This window comes from Oncorhynchus clarkii, chromosome 6 (assembly GCF_045791955.1).
Source record: "Oncorhynchus clarkii lewisi isolate Uvic-CL-2024 chromosome 6, UVic_Ocla_1.0, whole genome shotgun sequence".
NCBI lineage: Eukaryota > Metazoa > Chordata > Actinopteri > Salmoniformes > Salmonidae > Oncorhynchus > Oncorhynchus clarkii.
The window spans coordinates 89,892,353-89,911,545 of NC_092152.1; the positions used below are offsets into that span (position 1 = coordinate 89,892,353).

The 19,193-nt window shown below is 41.2% G+C and overlaps 1 protein-coding gene across 1 annotated transcript in view; it reads left to right on the forward strand.

Moving 5' to 3' along the window:
- The window catches only part of LOC139411794 (transient receptor potential cation channel subfamily M member 1-like), a 103,422-nt gene that overhangs the window by 64,846 nt on the left and 19,383 nt on the right, over positions 1 to 19,193 (forward strand). Inside the window, exons 14-21 of the mRNA XM_071158540.1 lie at positions 1,082 to 1,222; positions 2,824 to 2,853; positions 3,230 to 3,534; positions 5,200 to 5,428; positions 11,000 to 11,131; positions 12,881 to 13,012; positions 13,463 to 13,591; positions 15,396 to 15,647. Of these exons, the coding sequence (XP_071014641.1) occupies positions 1,082 to 1,222; positions 2,824 to 2,853; positions 3,230 to 3,534; positions 5,200 to 5,428; positions 11,000 to 11,131; positions 12,881 to 13,012; positions 13,463 to 13,591; positions 15,396 to 15,647 (1,350 nt within the window). The remainder of the gene's footprint in view (positions 1 to 1,081; positions 1,223 to 2,823; positions 2,854 to 3,229; positions 3,535 to 5,199; positions 5,429 to 10,999; positions 11,132 to 12,880; positions 13,013 to 13,462; positions 13,592 to 15,395; positions 15,648 to 19,193) is intronic.

Sequence of the window (19,193 nt, forward strand, 5' to 3'; positions counted from 1 at the left end):
TATAGTAACGTGTTACCTAATATTGACCCCATATAGTAAGTAACGTGTTACCTAATATTGACCCCCTATAGTAACGTGTTACCTAATATTGACCCCCTATAGTAAAGTGTTACCTAATATTGACCCCCTATAGTAGTGTTACCTAATATTGACCCCCTATAGTAAAGTGTTACCTGATATTGACCCCCTATAGTAGTGTTACCTAATATTGACCCCCTATAGTAGTGATACCTAATATTGACCCCCTATAGTAGTGATACCTAATATTGACCCCCTATAGTAAAGTGTTACCTAATATTGACCCCCTATAGTAGTGTTAACTGATATTGACCTCCTATAGTAACGTGTTACCTAATATTGACCCCTATAGTAAAGTGTTACCTAATATTGACCCCCTATAGTAAGTGTTACCTAATATTGACCCCCTATAGTAAAGTGATACCTAATATTGACCCCCTATAGTAAAGTGTTACCTAATATTGACCCCCTATAGTAGTGATACCTAATATTGACCCCCTATAGTAGTGTTACCTAATATTGACCCCCTATAGTAAAGTGTTACCTAATATTGACCCCCTATAGTAGTGTTACCTAATATTGACCCCCTATAGTAAAGTGTTACCTAATATTGACCCCCTATAGTAGTGATACCCAATATTGACCCCCTATAGTAGTGTTACCTAATATTGACCCCCTATAGTAAAGTGTTACCTAATATTGACCCCCTATAGTAGTGTTACCTAATATTGACCCCCTATAGTAAAGTGTTACCTAATATTGACCCCCTATAGTAGTGATACCTAATATTGACCCCCTATAGTAGTGTTACCTAATATTGACCCCCTATAGTAAAGCGTTATCTAATATTGACCCCCTATAGTAGTGTTACCTAATATTGACCCCCTACAGTAACGTGTTACCTAATATTGACCCCCTATAGTAGTGATACCTAATATTGACCCCCTATAGTAACGTGTTACCTAATATTGACCCCCTATAGTAAAGTGATACCTAATATTGACCCCCTATAGTAAAGTGCAAACAGTAACAGTATAATGATGATGGTTGTTTGGTGTTTCAGGGAAATCTTCCACCGGATTACCAGATCACCTTGATCGATATCGGATTGGTCCTGGAGTTCCTGATGGGCGGGGCTTATCGCTGTAACTACACCAGGAAACAGTTCCGCACCCTCTACAACAACCTCTACGGTTTAAAAAGAGTGAGGAGAAACACTCCCTTTACAGATCTGAATATAACACACTGAACAAAAATAGAAACGCAACATGTAAAGTGTTGCTCCTATTTTTCATGAGCTGAAATAAAAGATCACAGAAATGTTTTCATACTCACGTAAAGCTTATTTCTCTTAAATGTTGTGTTTACATTTGTTTACTTCCCTGTTAGTGAGCATTTCTCCTTTGCCAAGATAATCCATCCACCTGAGAGGTGTGGCATATCAAATAGCATGATCGTTACATAGGTGCACCTTGTGCTGGGGACAATAAAGGGCCACTCTAAAATGTAAATTTTCTGTCACACAACACAATGCCACGGATGTCTCAAGTTTTGAGCGAGCCTGCAATTGGAATGCAGACTGCAGGAATGTCTTGCCAGAGAATTGAATGTTAATTTCTCTACCAAACAACGTGTATCCACACCTGACCAGGCTTCTTCACCTGTGGGATGGTCTGAGACCAGCTGATGAAACTGTGGGTTTGCACAACCAAAGATTTTCTGCAAAAACTGTCAGAAACCGTCTCAGCGAAGCTCATCTGCGTCCTCGTCGTCCTCACCAGGGTCTTGACCTGACTGCAGTTCGGCGTCATAACCGACTTCAGTTGGCAAATGCTCACCTTCCATGACCATTTGAACGCTGGAGAAGTGTGCACTTCACGGATGAATCCCGGTTTCAACTGTACCGGGCAGATGGCAGATAGCGTGTATGGTGTTGTGTGGGTGAGCGGTTTGCTGGATGTCAACGTTGTGAACAGAGTGCCCCATAGTGGCAGTGGTGTTATGGCATGGGGCAGGCATAAGTTGCGGAAAACAAACACAATAGAATTTTAGCGATGGAAGTTTGAATGCACGGAGATACCGTGACGAGATCTTGAGGCCCCTTTTCGTGACATTCATCTGCCGCCATCACCTCATGTTTCAGCATGATAATGCACTGCCCCGTTCACAAGGATCTGTAGACAATTCCCGGTTGCTGAAAATGTCCCAGTTCTTCCATGGAAGATTTGTTACCCACTGAGCATGTTTGGGATGCTCTGGATCGATGTGTACGACAGCTTGTTCCAGTTCCCACAGCCATTGAAGAGCAGTGGGACAACATTTCACAGGCCACAAATCAACAGCCTGATCAACTCTATGCGAAGGAGATGTGTCTCGCTGCATGAGGCAAATGGCGGTCACACCAGATACTGACCAATGCATGTCTGTATTCACAGTCATGTGAAATCCATTGAGTAGGGCCGAATGAATCAAATCAAATCAAATGTATTTATAAAGCCCTTTTTGCATCAGTTGATGTCACAAAGTCTGTACAGAAACCCAGCCTAAAACCACAAGCAGCAAGCAACGCAGACGTAGAAGCACATTATTTAAAATAAATAAGGAATTTATTTCAATTGACTGATTTCCTTATATGAACTCAGTAAATCCTTTGAAATTGTTGCGTGCTGCATTTCTATTTTTGTTCAGTGTAACAATAACTTTAATAATAATAATTTATAATGTATAAAATGCTAATGCTAACATGAATGCTGATGTTAATCATGCTAATTAAATGCTGTCCCCTCCCCTTGTTTTGTTTCACAGCCGAAAGCTTTAAAAATGTTAGGACTGGAGGTGAGTGTCTCGTTTGTCTTTCACTCAGCACCGTTGTTCTACTTAGCGACATTTTATATTGTAACGACCCTGGGTTTATAAGCGCGGAAATCGACTCTGCCGCACGAGCATGCTTTTGCGGCACAGTCAATAGCACGCTGGACTTCGGGCAAGAAGGTCGAGGGTTCGTGGCCTGCTCCCTGCTGATTCATTACAACATCATCCATACCAATACAATAACCACTTAAATTTGTTTCTGTATACAGGGGAGAATCTACTTAGTCTCCCATTGGTATCAATGCATGTCTAAGTAAACATTTGACTTCAGTGAAGTGAAGTTAAGATTTGCCCTACAGCCAATACTTCATATTTCTAATGTCCATCTGATTCATACCAGGACGACGAGCCTGGAGGAACAGGCAAGAGTAAAGGGAAGAAGAAGAAGAAGAAGAAGAAAGAGGAAGAGATCGACATCGATGTGGACGACCCGGAGGTCAGCCGCTTCCAGTACCCGTTCCATGAGCTGATGGTGTGGGCTGTTCTCATGAAGCGTCAGAAGATGGCTCTGTTCCTGTGGAAGAGGGGGGAAGAGGCCATGGCCAAAGCTCTGGTGGCCTGTAAGCTGTACAAGGCCATGGCCCACGAGTCGTCTCAGAGTGAACTGGTGGACGACATCTTCCAGGACCTGGAAAACAATTCCAAGTTAGTGAGAGGCTAGCTAGCAGAAAGGTTTCAATCTAACAGTGTTGGGGTCAAGTTAGTGAGAGGCTAGCTAGCAGAAAGGTTTAGATTTAACAGCGTTGGGGTCAAGTTAGTGAGAGGCTAGCTAGCAGAAAGGTTTCAATCTAACAGTGTTGGGGTCAAGTTAGTGAGAGGCTAGCTAGCAGAAAGGTTTCAATCTAACAGCGTTGGGGTCAAGTTAGTGAGAGGCTAGCTAGCAGAAAGGTTTAACAGTGTTGGGGTCAAGTTAGTGAGAGGCTAGCTAGCAGAAAGATTTAACAGTGTGGGTTCAAGTTAGTGAGAGGCAAGCTAGCAGAAAGGTTTAGATTTAACAGTGTTGGGGTCAAGTTAGTGAGGGGCTAGCTAGCAGAAAGGTTTCAATCTAACAGCGTTGGGGTCAAGTTAGTGAGAGGCTAGCTAGCAGAAAGGTTTAGATTTAACAGTGTTGGGGTCAAGTTAGTGAGGGACTCGCTAGCAGAAAGGTTTAGATTTAACGGTGTTGGGGTCAAGTTAGTGAGGGACTAGCTAGCAGAAAGGTTTAGATTTAACAGCGTTGGGGTCAAGTTAGTGAGAGGCTAGCTAGCAGAAAGGTTTCAATCTAACAGTGTTGGGGTCAAGTTAGTGAGAGGCTAGCTAGCAGAAAGGTTTCAATCTAACAGCGTTGGGGTCAAGTTAGTGAGAGGCTAGCTAGCAGAAAGGTTTAACAGTGTTGGGGTCAAGTTAGTGAGAGGCTAGCTAGCAGAAAGATTTAACAGTGTGGGTTCAAGTTAGTGAGAGGCAAGCTAGCAGAAAGGTTTAGATTTAACAGTGTTGGGGTCAAGTTAGTGAGGGGCTAGCTAGCAGAAAGGTTTCAATCTAACAGCGTTGGGGTCAAGTTAGTGAGAGGCTAGCTAGCAGAAAGGTTTAGATTTAACAGTGTTGGGGTCAAGTTAGTGAGGGACTCGCTAGCAGAAAGGTTTAGATTTAACGGTGTTGGGGTCAAGTTAGTGAGGGACTAGCTAGCAGAAAGGTTTAGATTTAACAGCGTTGGGGTCAAGTTAGTGAGAGGCTAGCTAACAGAAAGGTTTCAATCTAACAGTGTTGGGGTCAAGTTAGTGAGGGGCTAGCTAGCAGAAAGGTTTCAATCTAACAGTGTTGGGGTCAAGTAATTGAGGGGCTAGCTGGCAGAAAGGTTTCAATCTAACAGTGTTGGGGTCAAGTTAGTGAGGGGCTAGCTAGCAGAAAGGTTTAGATTTAACAGTGTTGGGGTCAAGTTAGTGAGGGACTCGCTAGCAGAAAGGTTTAGATTTAACGGTGTTGGGGTCAAGTTAGTGAGGGACTAGCTAGCAGAAAGGTTTAGATTTAACAGCGTTGGGGTCAAGTTAGTGAGAGGCTAGCTAGCAGAAAGGTTTCAATCTAACAGTGTTGGGGTCAAGTTAGTGAGGGGCTAGCTAGCAGAAAGGTTTAGATTTAACAGTGTTGGGGTCAAGTTAGTGAGGGTCTAGCTAGCAGAAAGGTTTAGATTTAACAGTGTTGGGGTCAAGTTAGTGAGGGTCTAGCTAGCAGAAAGGTTTCAATCTAACAGCGTTGGAGTCACGTTAGTGAGGAAATTCAGGAAGCAAACTCAAATTCCAAATAAGCACAACGTCTTCCTTCTTCCCTCCTCAGAGAGTTTGGCCAGCTGGCCTACGAGCTCCTAGACCAGTCCTATAAGCACGATGAGCAGGTGGCCATGAAACTACTGACCTATCAGCTAAAGAACTGGAGCAACTCTACCTGCCTGAAACTGGCTGTAGCCGCCAAGCACAGAGACTTTATCGCCCACACCTGCAGTCAGATGCTGCTCACTGATATGTGGATGGGATGTCTGAGAATGGGCAAGAGGAACGGGTTCAAGGTGGGTTAAAGACCTGAACATGGCCAAGCGAAAGCAGAGAGCCAATCAACCCATTTACAGTGCCTTGCGAAAGTATTCGGCCCCCTTGAACTTTGCGACCTTTTGCCACATTTCAGGCTTCGAACATAAAGATATAAAACTGTATTTTTTTGTGAAGAATCAACAACAAGTGGGACACAATCATGAAGTGGAACGACATTTATTGGATATTTCAAACTTTTTTAACAAATCAAAAACTGAAAAATTGGGCGTGCAAAATTATTCAGCCCCCTTAAGTTAATACTTTGTAGTGCCACCTTTTGCTGCGATTACAGCTGTAAGTTGCTTGGGGTATGTCTCTATCAGTTTTGCTCATTGAGAGACTGAATTTTTTTCCCATTCCTCCTTGCAAAACAGCTCGAGCTCAGTGAGTTGGATGGAGAGTATTTGTGAACAGCAGTTTTCAGTTCTTTCCACAGATTCTCGATTGGATTCAGGTCTGGACTTTGACTTGGCCATTCTAACACCTGGATATGTTTATTTTTGAACCATTCCATTGTAGATTTTGCTTTATGTTTTGGATCATTGTCTTGTTGGAAGACAAATCTCCGTCCCAGTCTCAGGTCTTTTGCAGACTCCATCAGGTTTTCTTCCAGAATGGTCCTGTATTTGGCTCCATCCATCTTCCCATCAATTTTAACCATCTCCCCTGTCCCTGCTGAAGAAAAGCAGGCCCAAACCATGATGCTGCCACCACCATGTTTGACAGTGGGGATGGTGTGTTCAGGGTGATGAGCTCTGTTGCTTTTACGCCAAACATAACGTTTTGCATTGTTGCCAAAAGTTCAATTTTGGTTTCATCTGACCAGAGCACCTTCTTCCACATGTTTGGTGTGTCTCCCAGGTGGCTTGTGGCAAACTTTAAACAACACTTTTTATGAATATCTTTAAGAAATGGCTTTCTTCTTGCCACTCTTCCATAAAGGCCTGATTTGTGCAATATACGACTGATTGTTGTCCTATGGACAGAGTCTCCCACCTCAGCTGTGGATCTCTGCAGTTCATCCAGAGTGATCATGGGCCTCTTGGCTGCATCTCTGATCAGTCTTCTCCTTGTATGAGCTGAAAGTTTAGATGGACGGCCAGGTCTTGGTAGATTTGCAGTGGTCTGATACTCCTTCCATTTCAATATTATCGCTTGCACAGTGCTCCTTGGGATGTTTAAAGCTTGGAAATCTTTTTGTATCCAAATCCGGCTTTAAACTTCTTCACAACAGTATCTCGGACCTGCCTGGTGTGTTCCTTGTTCTTCATGATGCTCTCTGCGCTTTTAACGGACCTCTGAGACTATCACAGTGCAGGTGCATTTATACAGAGACTTGATTACACACAGGTGGGTTGTATTTATCATCATTAGTCATTTAGGTCAACATTGGATCATTCAGAGATCCTCACTGAACTTCTGGAGAGAGTTTGCTGCACTGAAAGTAAAGGGGCTGAATAATTTTGCACGCCCAATTTTTCAGTTTTTGATTTGTTAAAAAAGTTTGAAATATCCAATAAATGTCGTTCCACTTCATGATTGTGTCCCACTTGTTGTTGATTCTTCACAAAAAAATACAGTTTTATATCTTTATGTTTGAAGCCTGAAATGTGGCAAAAGGTCGCAAAGTTCAAGGGGGCCGAATACTTTCGCAAGGCACTGTACCTGTGACTGTATTCATGATACATCACTGCCTCCCGTGTCTTATTGCTTTCATAAAACTGTTACCAACATACCAACAAAATAACAATGAATTACATGTTTTACCCATTTTTTTTAGATAAGTCAATTCATAAAATGTCATTATTTCACCAGAATATATAGTCCAGACAAAAATTATAGATGTTAGTTATTTTGGTCAAGTTGCTACAGACGCCACCCAGTCGTTAATTATTTTTTGCATGGTTGCTATGCAAAAGGACTGATCATCCGTTCTAAACTAAATGGTTGCTATGCAGGCTGGATAACATTCTAGTCACTTGCTAGCTAGCTAGCTAGACAACTTCAGCTAACTCAGTCATGTCAAACATTGAACCTGGAATGACATCAAATGGTATTTTATCACAGGCTCCGAATACAGCTGGTGTAGACTTTACATTGAAATGCTTTCTTATGAACCTTTTCCAAAGATGCAGAATTTTAAAAATTATAATAATTTTAAAAAATGTGTGTGTGTGTGTAACGTTTGAATGTGTGAGGGATTTGTGTGGGAGGGACAGTGAGGTGGGAGTATATGGTGTGTATACAGTACTTCCATTCATTTTTTTCAACTGGTACCAGGGGATCAGGCCTTAGATGAGTCTTGTGAGGCTTGTGGGCATCCTAGAGCAAAACAACCAACTTCTACGTGTTCGTGAGAGTCTCTCTTTTCCACAGATGGGTCAGATTAGTGTGTAACCCAAACTGTTCGGAGGCTACAGACAGAAGTTGTCAGATCAGCTGTACCAACTTCAGAAAAGTCCCAGGATGCTTGTAGGGGTCCTAGAGCAAGTCGGAGAACACCATCTTGTTCACGAGAGACTCATCTTTCCATAGCAGGATTTGTAGGCCACAGACAATTTTATGAGAAGATTGATTTTCAGGATGTCTCATGGTCTGACAAACACCGCGGCAGCTCTGTCACCTTTCACCGCAGATGGGATGTCTCATAGTCTGACCAACACCGCTGCAGCTCTGTCACCTTTCACCGCAGATGGGATGTCTCATGGTCTGACAAACACCGCTGCAGCTCTGTCACCTTTCACCGCAGATGGGATGTCTCATAGTCTGACAAACACCGTGGCAGCTCTGTCACCTTTCACCGCAGATGGGGTGGATTGAGATCCATCCAATGCAAAAACCGATACACTGCTCGTCCATCATCTCAGTCCAAAGTCATGGACATTAATATGGAGTTTGTCCCCCCCTTTGCGGCTATAACAGCCTCCACTCTTCTGGGAAGGCTTTCCACTAGATGTTGGAACATTGCTGCTATAACAGCCTCCACTCTTCTGGGAAGGCTTTCCACTAGATGTTGGAACATTGCTGCTATAACAGCCTCCACTCTCCTGGGAAGGCTTTCCACTAGATGTTGGAACATTGCTGCTATAACAGCCTCCACTCTTCTGGGAAGGCTTTCCACTAGATGTTGGAACATTGCTGAGGTGACACTGTTGTTGGGCGATTAGGCCTGGGTCGCAATCAGCGTTCCAATTCATCCCAAAGGTGTTCGATGGGGTCGCGGTCAGGGCTCTTCGCAAGCCAGTCAAGTTCATCCACAAAGATCTTGACAAACCATTTCTGTATGGACCTTGCTTTGTACACAGGGGCATTGTTATGCTGAAACAGGAAATGGCCTTCCTCAAACTGTTGCCACAGAGTTGGAAGCACAGAATCCTCTAGAATGTCATTGTATTCTGTTGCGTTAAGATTTCCCTTCACTGGAACTAAGGGGCCTAACCCGAACCATGAAAAACAGCCCCAGACCATTATTCCTCCTCCACCAAACAGTTGGTACTATTGCTTTGGGGCAGGTAGCGTTCTCCTGGTATCTGCCAAACCCAGGTTTGTCCGTCGGACTGCAGGATGGTGAAGTGTGATTCATCATTCCAGAGAACGCGTTTCCAATGCTCCAGAGTCCAATGGCAGAGAGCTTTACACCACTCCAGCCGACGTTTGACATTGCGCATGATGATCTTAGGCTTGTGTGCGGCTGCTCGGCCATGGAAACCGATTTCATGAAGCTTCCAACGAACAGTTCTTGTGCTGACATTTTTTCCACAGGCAGTTTGGAACTAGGTAGTGAGTGTTGTAACCGAGGACAGACAAATTTTACGCGATATACGTGCTTCAGCACTCAGTTGTCCCGTTCTGTGAGCTTGTGTGGCCTACCACTTCACGGCTGAGCCGTTGTTGCTCCTAGACGTTTCCACTTCACAATAACAGCACTTACAGCTGATCGGGGCCTAGCAGGGCAGCAATGTAATGAACTGACTTGTTTGAAAAGGTGGCAGACTATGACGGTGCAACATTGAAAGTCACTGAGCTCTGTCCGTAATGGGTGTGGCTGAAAAAGCCAAGTCCACACACTGCTGGTGTATGTGGTGTATCTCTAGCTTAAACTGACAGATTTTTATTGGGATTTTTGTATTACTCCTATTGGATTTCCGCAGGGTGCAGACGTTGACCTTAAGGGGTTAAAACATCTACAGGATCTGTGGATCCCCCCCGCGGGACGGTTGAGCTAATCTAGGCTAATGTGATTAGCATGAGGTTGTAAGTAACAAGAATATTTCCCAGGATATAGACATATCTGATATTGACAGAAAGCTTAAATTCTTGTTAATCTAAATGCACTGTCCAAATTACAGTAGCTGTTACAGTGAAATAATACAATGCTATTGTTTGAGGAGAGTGCACAGTTATGAACTTAAAAATGTATTAATAAACCAATTTGGCACATTTGGGCTTGATACAACATTTTGAACAGAAATACAGTGGTTCATTGGATCCATTTAAAACTTTGCACACATACACTGTTGCCATCTAGTAGGCAAAATCTAAATTACACCTGGGCTGGAATAATACATTATGGCCTTTCTCTTGCATTTCAAAGATGATGGTACAATTTCTTTTTTAAACACATTTTTTATTTGTATTATCTTTTACCAGATCTAATATGTTATATTCTCCTACGTTCATTTAACTCCAAAGTGGTTCCTTTCAAACTGTATCAATAATATGCATATCCTTGCTTCAGGTCCTGAACTATAGATTTGTGTATGTCATTTAAGGCGAAAATTGAAAAAAAGAGAGACCCTTTAAAGCTAACACACTGGTTACATTTTACATTAGGCTAACACACTGGTTACACTTTACATTACGCTAACACACATTGGTAACATTTTACATTAGGCTAACACACTGGTTACACTTTACATTAGGCTAACACACTGGTAACATTTTACATTAAGCTAACACACTGGTTACACTTTACATTAGGCTAACACATTGGTTACACTTTACATTAGGCTAACACACTGGTCACACTTTACATTAGGCTAACACACTGGTTACACTTTACATTAAGCTAACACACTGGTTACACTTTACATTAGGCTAACACACTGGTTACATTTTACATTAGGCTAACACACTGGTTACACTTTACATTAGGCTAACACACTGGTTACACTTTACATTAGGCTAACACACTGGTTACACTTTACATTAAGCTAACACACTGGTTACACTTTACATTAGGCTAACACATTGGTAACATTTTACATTAGGCTAACACACATTGGTAACATTTTACATTAGGCTAACACACTGGTCACACTTTACATTAGGCTAACACACTGGTCACACTTTACATTAGGCTAACACACTGGTTACACTTTACATTAGGCTAACACACTGGTAACATTTTACATTAGGCTAACACACTGGTTTATAAATATGTAATAAACTAATAACTGGTCGAGAGTGTGGTTTTGTGTCATTTTTTGTGCTTGAGACAAATAGCAGTTCAACTGAAATCCTTCTTCTCTCATCTCTGTGTCCCACAGGTGATATTTGGCATCATTTTCCCACCTTCGATTCTCCTCATGGATTTTCGACTCGGGGAGGAAGTGACATGTCAAGCCCCAGCGGAGAACGAAGAGGCGAAGGACAAAGACGACGACAATAAATCCAGCAAGGTGAACGCTGACAGTCAAGCAATCTGATTGGTTGATTGATTGATTGATTGGTCGGTCGGTCATCAGTGGATCGCTTGATTGGTTGGTTGGTTTAGCTGTTTTGTTAATAATACTTAATAATACTTTACATTTAATACTACATTAAAATGTACTGTAAAGTCCTGTATGTAAATTCATGGCGGTTGTTTCTGTCGACCCATGCTTTCAGGAAGTGAATGTAAATTCATGGTGGTTGTTTCTGTCGACCCATGCTTTCAGGAAGTGAATGTAAATTCATGGTGGTTGCTTCTGTCGACCCATGCTTTCAGGAAGTGAATGTAAATTCATGCCGGTTGCTTCTGTCGATCCATGCTTTCAGGAAGTGAATGTAAATTCATGGTGGTTGTTTCTGTCGATCCATGCTTTCAGGAAGTGAATGTAAATTCATGGTGGTTGTTTCTGTCGACCCATGCTTTCAGGAAGTGAATGTAAATTCATGGTGGTTGTTTCTGTCGACCATGCTTTCAGGAAGTGAATGAAAATTCATGGCGGTTGTTTCTGTCGACCATGCTTTCAGGAAGTGAATGTAAATTCATGGTGGTTGTTTCTGTCGACCCATGCTTTCAGGAAGTGAATGTAAATTCATGGCGGTTGTTTCTGTCGACCATGCTTTCAGGAAGTGAATGTAAATTCATGGTGGTTGTTTCTGTCGACCATGCTTTCAGGAAGTGAATGTAAATTCATGGTGGTTGTTTCTGTCGACCATGCTTTCAGGAAGTGAATGTAAATTCATGGCGGTTGTTTCTGTCGACCATGCTTTCAGGAAGTGAATGTAAATTCATGGTGGTTGTTTCTGTCGACCATGCTTTCAGGAAGTGAATGTAAATTCATGGTGGTTGTTTCTGTCGACCATGCTTTCAGGAAGTGAATGTAAATTCATGGCGGTTGTTTCTGTCGACCCATGCTTTCAGGAAGTGAATGTAAATTCATGGTGGTTGTTTCTGTCGACCCATGCTTTCAGGAAGTGAATGAAAATTCATGGCGGTTGTTTCTGTCGACCCATGCTTTCAGGAAGTGAATGTAAATTCATGGTGGTTGTTTCTGTCGACCCATGCTTTCAGGAAGTGAATGTAAATTCATGGCAGTTGTTTCTGTCGACCATGCTTTCAGGAAGTGAATGTAAAATTCATGGTGGTTGTTTCTGTCGATCCATGCTTTCAGGAAGTGAATGTAAATTCATGGTGGTTGTTTCTGTCGACCCATGCTTTCAGGAAGTGAATGTAAAATTCATGGTGGTTGTTTTTGTCGATCCATGCTTTCAGGAAGTGAATGTAAATTCATGGCGGTTGTTTCTGTCGACCCATGCTTTCAGGAAGTGAATGTAAATTCATGGTAGTTGTTTCTGTCGACCATGCTTTCAGGAAGTGAATGTCAATTCATGGCGGTTGTTTCTGTCGACCATGCTTTCAGGAAGTGAATGTAAAATTCATGGCAGTTGTTTCTGTCGACCATGCTTTCAGGAAGTGAATGTAAATTCATGCCGGTTGTTTCTGTCGATCCATGCTTTCAGGAAAAGAATGTAAATTCATGGCAGTTGTTTCTGTCGATCCATGCTTTCAGGAAGTGAATGTAAATTCATGACAGTTGTTTCTGTCGATCCATGCTTTCAGGAAGTGAATGTAAATTCATGCCGGTTGCTTCTGTCGATCCATGCTTTCAGGAAGTGAATGTAAATTCATGACAGTTGTTTCTGTCGATCCATGCTTTCAGGAAGTGAATGCTGATGCGGTGTCCAGAAAGGGGGATGAAGAAGAAAGCGCCGTTAAAAAGAGAAGAGTTCCAATCGGAAAGAAGATCTATGAATTCTACAACACTCCTTTCACCAAATTCTGGTTCAACACAGCAAGTAGACTTTTAATACAACTTTAAAAAAAAAAAATATTTAGGAAGCATTTCTCAACACCACACACTTTGGAAATGTACTTTTGTGAAACCTTGGTTTTGTCGTTTTGAAATGACTATCGACACAGAGGTGACAAATAGACCTTATCCACAGATAATATAATACTATTTAATATAATGATAATATGATATCAGCTAATGGTGATCTGAAGATGTGTGATTATTGATCGACAGCACTTTGTCTTGTGGCCTAAAACGCCACTACTGCCCTGACCTCTGGTCTTGTGTCCTAAAACACCACTACTGCCCTGACCTCTGGTCTTGTGTCCTAAAACACCACTACTGCCCCCACCTCTGGTCTTGTGTCCTAAAACACCACTACTGCCCCCACCTCTGGTCTTGTGTACATGTTCTCCTAAAAGCTCTGAGCTGTTTTCCGTGTCTCCTCAGATCTCCTACCTGGCCTACCTGTGTTTGTACAACTACATCATCCTGGTCAAGATGGAACGCTGGCCGTCCCTGCAGGAGTGGATCGTCATCTCTTACATCATCACTCTGGGAATGGAGAAAGTCAGACAGGTAACGTCTCAGACAGGTAACGTCTCAGACAGGTAACGTCTCACATCATCACAGTCAGACAGGTAACGTCTCAGACAGGTAACGTCTCAGACAGGTAACGTCTCACGTCGTCACAGTCAGACAGGTAACGTCTCACATCATCACAGTCAGACAGGTAACGTCTCACATCATCACAGTCAGACAGGTAACGTCTCACATCATCACAGTCAGACAGGTAACGTCTCACGTTGTCACAGTCAGACAGGTAACGTCTCACATCATCACAGTCAGACAGGTAACGTCTCACATCATCACAGTCAGACAGGTAATGTCTCACGTTGTCACAGTCAGACAGGTAACGTCTCACATCATCACAGTCAGACAGGTAACGTCTCACGTTGTCACAGTCAGACAGGTAACGTCTCACATCATCACAGTCAGACAGGTAACGTCTCACATCATCACAGTCAGACAGGTAACGTCTCACATCATCACAGTCAGACAGGTAATGTCTCACATCATCACAGTCAGACAGGTAACGTCTCACATCATCACAGTCAGACAGGTAACGTCTCACATTGTCACAGTCAGACAGGTAACGTCTCACATCATCACAGTCAGACAGGTAACGTCTCACGTTGTCACAGTCAGACAGGTAACGTCTCACATCATCACAGTCAGACAGGTAACGTCTCACGTTGTCACAGTCAGAAAGGTAACGTCTCACGTCGTCACAGTCAGACAGGTAACGTCTCACGTTGTCACAGTCAGAAAGGTAACGTCTCACGTTGTCACAGTCAGACAGGTAACGTCTCAGACAGGTAACGTCTCACGTCGTCACAGTCAGACAGGTAACGTCTCACATCATCACAGTCAGACAGGTAACGTCTCACATCATCACAGTCAGACAGGTAACGCCTCAGACAGGTAACGTCTCACATCATCACAGTCAGACAGGTGACGTCTCACATCATCACAGTCAGACAGGTAACGTCTCACATCATCACAGTCAGACAGGTAACGTCTCACATCGTCACAGTCAGACAGGTAACGTCTCAGACAGGTAACATCTCACATCATCACAGTCAGACAGGTAACATCTCACATCATCACAGTCAGACAGGTAACATCTCACATCATCACAGTCAGACAGGTAACGTCTCACATCATCACAGTCAGACAGGTAACGTCTCAGACAGGTAACGTCTCACATCATCACAGTCAGACAGGTAACGTCTCACATCATCACAGTCAGACAGATAATGTGTCAGACAGGTAACGTCTCAGACAGGTAACGTCTCAGACAGGTAACGTCTCAGACAGGTAACGTCTCAGACAGGTAGCGTCTCAGACAGGTAACGTCTCAGACAGGTAACGTCTCAGACAGGTAACGTCTCACACCATCACAGTCAGACAGGTAACGTCTCACACCATCACAGTCAGACAGGTAACGTCTCAGACAGGTAACGTCTCAGACAGGTAACGTCTCAGACAGGTAACGTCTCAGACAGGTAACGTCTCAGACAGGTAACGTCTCAGACAGGTAGCGTCTCAGACAGGTAACGTCTCAGACAGGTAACGTCTCAGACAGGTAACGTCTCAGACAGGTAACGTCTCACACCATCACCCTGCGACTGGAGATATTTAGAAAGGGAATGTCTAGAACAATTGAAGAAAATGTACAGTATGTGGGGTCCTCAAGTTAAAATAAAGACCGGTGTGAGGGCCTCCAGGGAAAATATGGGTCAATGTAGGGGTCTTACGCCCAGGCCCGATTTCTCAGTGCTGATCCTAGTCCGTCCCTGCTGTTGCTGCCCCAATACAGATCCTGATGTCAGAGCCGGGGAAGTTGAAGCAGAAGATCAATGTTTGGGCCGAAGAGTACTGGAACATCACAGACGCGGCGGCCATCTTTACCTTCCTCCTGGGCCTGATGCTGAGGCTGCAGAGCGAGCCCCTGTTGGGCATCGGACGGGTCATCTACTGCGTGGACATCATCTTCTGGTACATCAGGGTGCTCGACATCTTCGGGGTCAACAAGTACCTGGGACCCTACGTCATGATGATCGGGAAAATGGTGAGGCTTTGGTTTGGTTTTGACTGTCTTGGCTGGCTATTGTAATATGAAATGTGTGTATATATAGGTAAATGTGTGTATATATAGGTAAATGTGTGTATATAGGTAAATGTGTGTATATATAGGTAAATGTGTGTATATATAGGTAAATGTGTGTATATATAGGTAAATGTGTGTATATAGGTAAATGTGTGTATATATAAGTAAATGTGTGTATATAGGTAAATGTGTATATATAGGTAAATGTGTGTATATAGGTAAATGTGTGTATATATAGGTAAATGTGTGTATATATAGGTAAATGTGTGTATATATAGGTAAATGTGTATATATAGGTAAATGTGTGTATATATAGGTAAATGTGTGTATATATAGGTAAATGTGTATATATAGGTAAATGTGTATATATAGGTAAATGTGTGTATATATAGGTAAATGTGTGTATATATAGGTAAATGTGTATATATAGGTAAATGTGTGTATATAGGTAAATGTGTGTATATATAGGTAAATGTGTATATATATAGGTAAATGTGTATATATAGGTAAATGTGTGTATATATATAGGTAAATGTGTGTATATATAGGTAAATGTGTATATATAGGTAAATGTGTGTATATAGGTAAATGTGTGTATATAGGTAAATGTGTGTATATAGGTAAATGTGTGTATATAGGTAAATGTGTATATATATAGGTAAATGTGTATATATAGGTAAATGTGTATATATATAGGTAAATGTGTATATATAGGTAAATGTGTGTGTATATATAGGTAAATGTGTGTATATATAGGTAAATGTGTATATATAGGTAAATGTGTGTATATAGGTAAATGTGTGTATATATAGGTAAATGTGTATATATATAGGTAAATGTGTATATATAGGTAAATGTGTGTATATATATAGGTAAATGTGTGTATATATAGGTAAATGTGTATATATAGGTAAATGTGTGTATATAGGTAAATGTGTGTATATAGGTAAATGTGTGTATATAGGTAAATGTGTGTATATAGGTAAATGTGTATATATATAGGTAAATGTGTATATATAGGTAAATGTGTATATATAGGTAAATGTGTGTATATATAGGTAAATGTGTGTATATATAGATAAATGTGTGTATGTATATAGGTAAATGTGTGTATATAGGTAAATGTGTGTATATAGGTAAATGTGTATATATATAGGTAAATGTGTGTATATATAGGTAAATGTGTGTATATATAGGTAAATGTGTATATATAGGTAAATGTGTGTATATATAGGTAAATGTGTGTATATATAGGTAAATGTGTATATATAGGTAAATGTGTATATATAGGTAAATGTGTGTATATATAGGTAAATGTGTGTATATATAGGTAAATGTGTATATATAGGTAAATGTGTGTATATAGGTAAATGTGTGTATATATAGGTAAATGTGTATATATATAGGTAAATGTGTATATATAGGTAAATGTGTGTGTATATATAGGTAAATGTGTATATATAGGTAAATGTGTGTATATAGGTAAATGTGTGTATATAGGTAAATGTGTGTATATAGGTAAATGTGTGTATATAGGTAAATGTGTATATATATAGGTAAATGTGTATATATAGGTAAATGTGTATATATATAGGTAAATGTGTATATATAGGTAAATGTGTGTGTATATATAGGTAAATGTGTGTATATATAGGTAAATGTGTATATATAGGTAAATGTGTGTATATAGGTAAATGTGTGTATATATAGGTAAATGTGTATATATATAGGTAAATGTGTATATATAGGTAAATGTGTGTATATATATAGGTAAATGTGTGTATATATAGGTAAATGTGTATATATAGGTAAATGTGTGTATATAGGTAAATGTGTGTATATAGGTAAATGTGTGTATATAGGTAAATGTGTGTATATAGGTAAATGTGTATATATATAGGTAAATGTGTATATATAGGTAAATGTGTATATATAGGTAAATGTGTGTATATATAGGTAAATGTGTGTATATATAGATAAATGTGTGTATGTATATAGGTAAATGTGTGTATATAGGTAAATGTGTGTATATAGGTAAATGTGTATATATATAGGTAAATGTGTATATATAGGTAAATGTGTGTATATATAGGTAAATGTGTGTATATATAGGTAAATGTGTGTATATATAGATAAATGTGTGTATATATAGGTAAATGTGTGTATATATATAGGTAAATGTGTGTATATATAGGTAAATGTGTGTATATATAGGTAAATGTGTGTATATATATAGGTAAATGTGTGTATATCAATAGGTAACTGTCAAAATAAAGGAAACGCCAACATAAAGTGTGTTTATAGAGGTGTTGGGTCACCACCAGTCAGAACAGCTTCAATGCACCTCGTCATAACCACCAGTCAGAACAGCTTCAATGCACCTCCTCATAGATTCTACAAGTGTCTGGAACTCTATTGGAGGGATGAGGCACCGTTCTATTGGAGGGATGTGACACCATTCTATTGGAGGGATGAGGCACCATTCTATTGGAGGGATGAGGCACCATTCTATTGGAGGGATGAGACACCATTCTATTGGAGGGATGAGGCACCATTCTATTGGAGGGATGAGGCACCATTCTATTGGAGGGATGAGACACCATTCTATTGGAGGGATGAGACACCGTTCTATTGGAGGGATGAGACACCATTCTATTGGAGGGATGAGACACCATTCTATTGGAGGGATGAGACACCGTTCTATTGGAGGGATGAGACACCGTTCTATTGGAGGGATGAGGCACCATTCTATTGGAGGGATGAGGCACCATTCTATTGGAGGGATGAGGCACCATTCTTTTGGAGGGATGAGGCACCATTCTTTTGGAGGGATGAGGCACCATTCTATTGGAGGGATGTGACACCATTCTATTGGAGGGATGAGGCACCATTCTATTGGAGGGATGAGGCACCATTCTATTGGAGGGATGAGGCACCATTCTATTGGAGGGATGAGGCACCATTCTATTGGAGGGATGAAGCACCGTTCTTCAACGAGAAATTCCATCGTTTGGTGTTTTGTTGGTGGTGAAAACAAATGAATAGATTTCCTCAGTCTGAATTGGCCCCAGATGACTGACATGTTGTGTTCTATGTCCTCTAGATGACTGACATGTTGTGTTCTCTGTCCTCTAGATGACTGACGTGTTGTGTTCTATGTCCATGTTGTGTTCTATGTCCTCTAGATGACTGACGTGTTGTGTTCTATGTCCTCTAGATGACTGACATGTTGTGTTCTATGTCCTCTAGATGACTGACGTGTTGTGTTCTATGTCCATGTTGTGTTCTATGTCCTCTAGATGACTGACATGTTGTGTTCTATGTCCTCTAGATGACTGACGTGTTGTGTTCTATGTCCTCTATATGACTGACGTGTTGTATTCTATGTCCTCTATATGACTGACATGTTGTGTTCTATGTCCTCTATATGACTGACGTTTTGTGTTCTATGTCCTCCAGATGACTGACATGTTGTGTTCTATGTCCATGTTGTGTTCTATGTCCTCT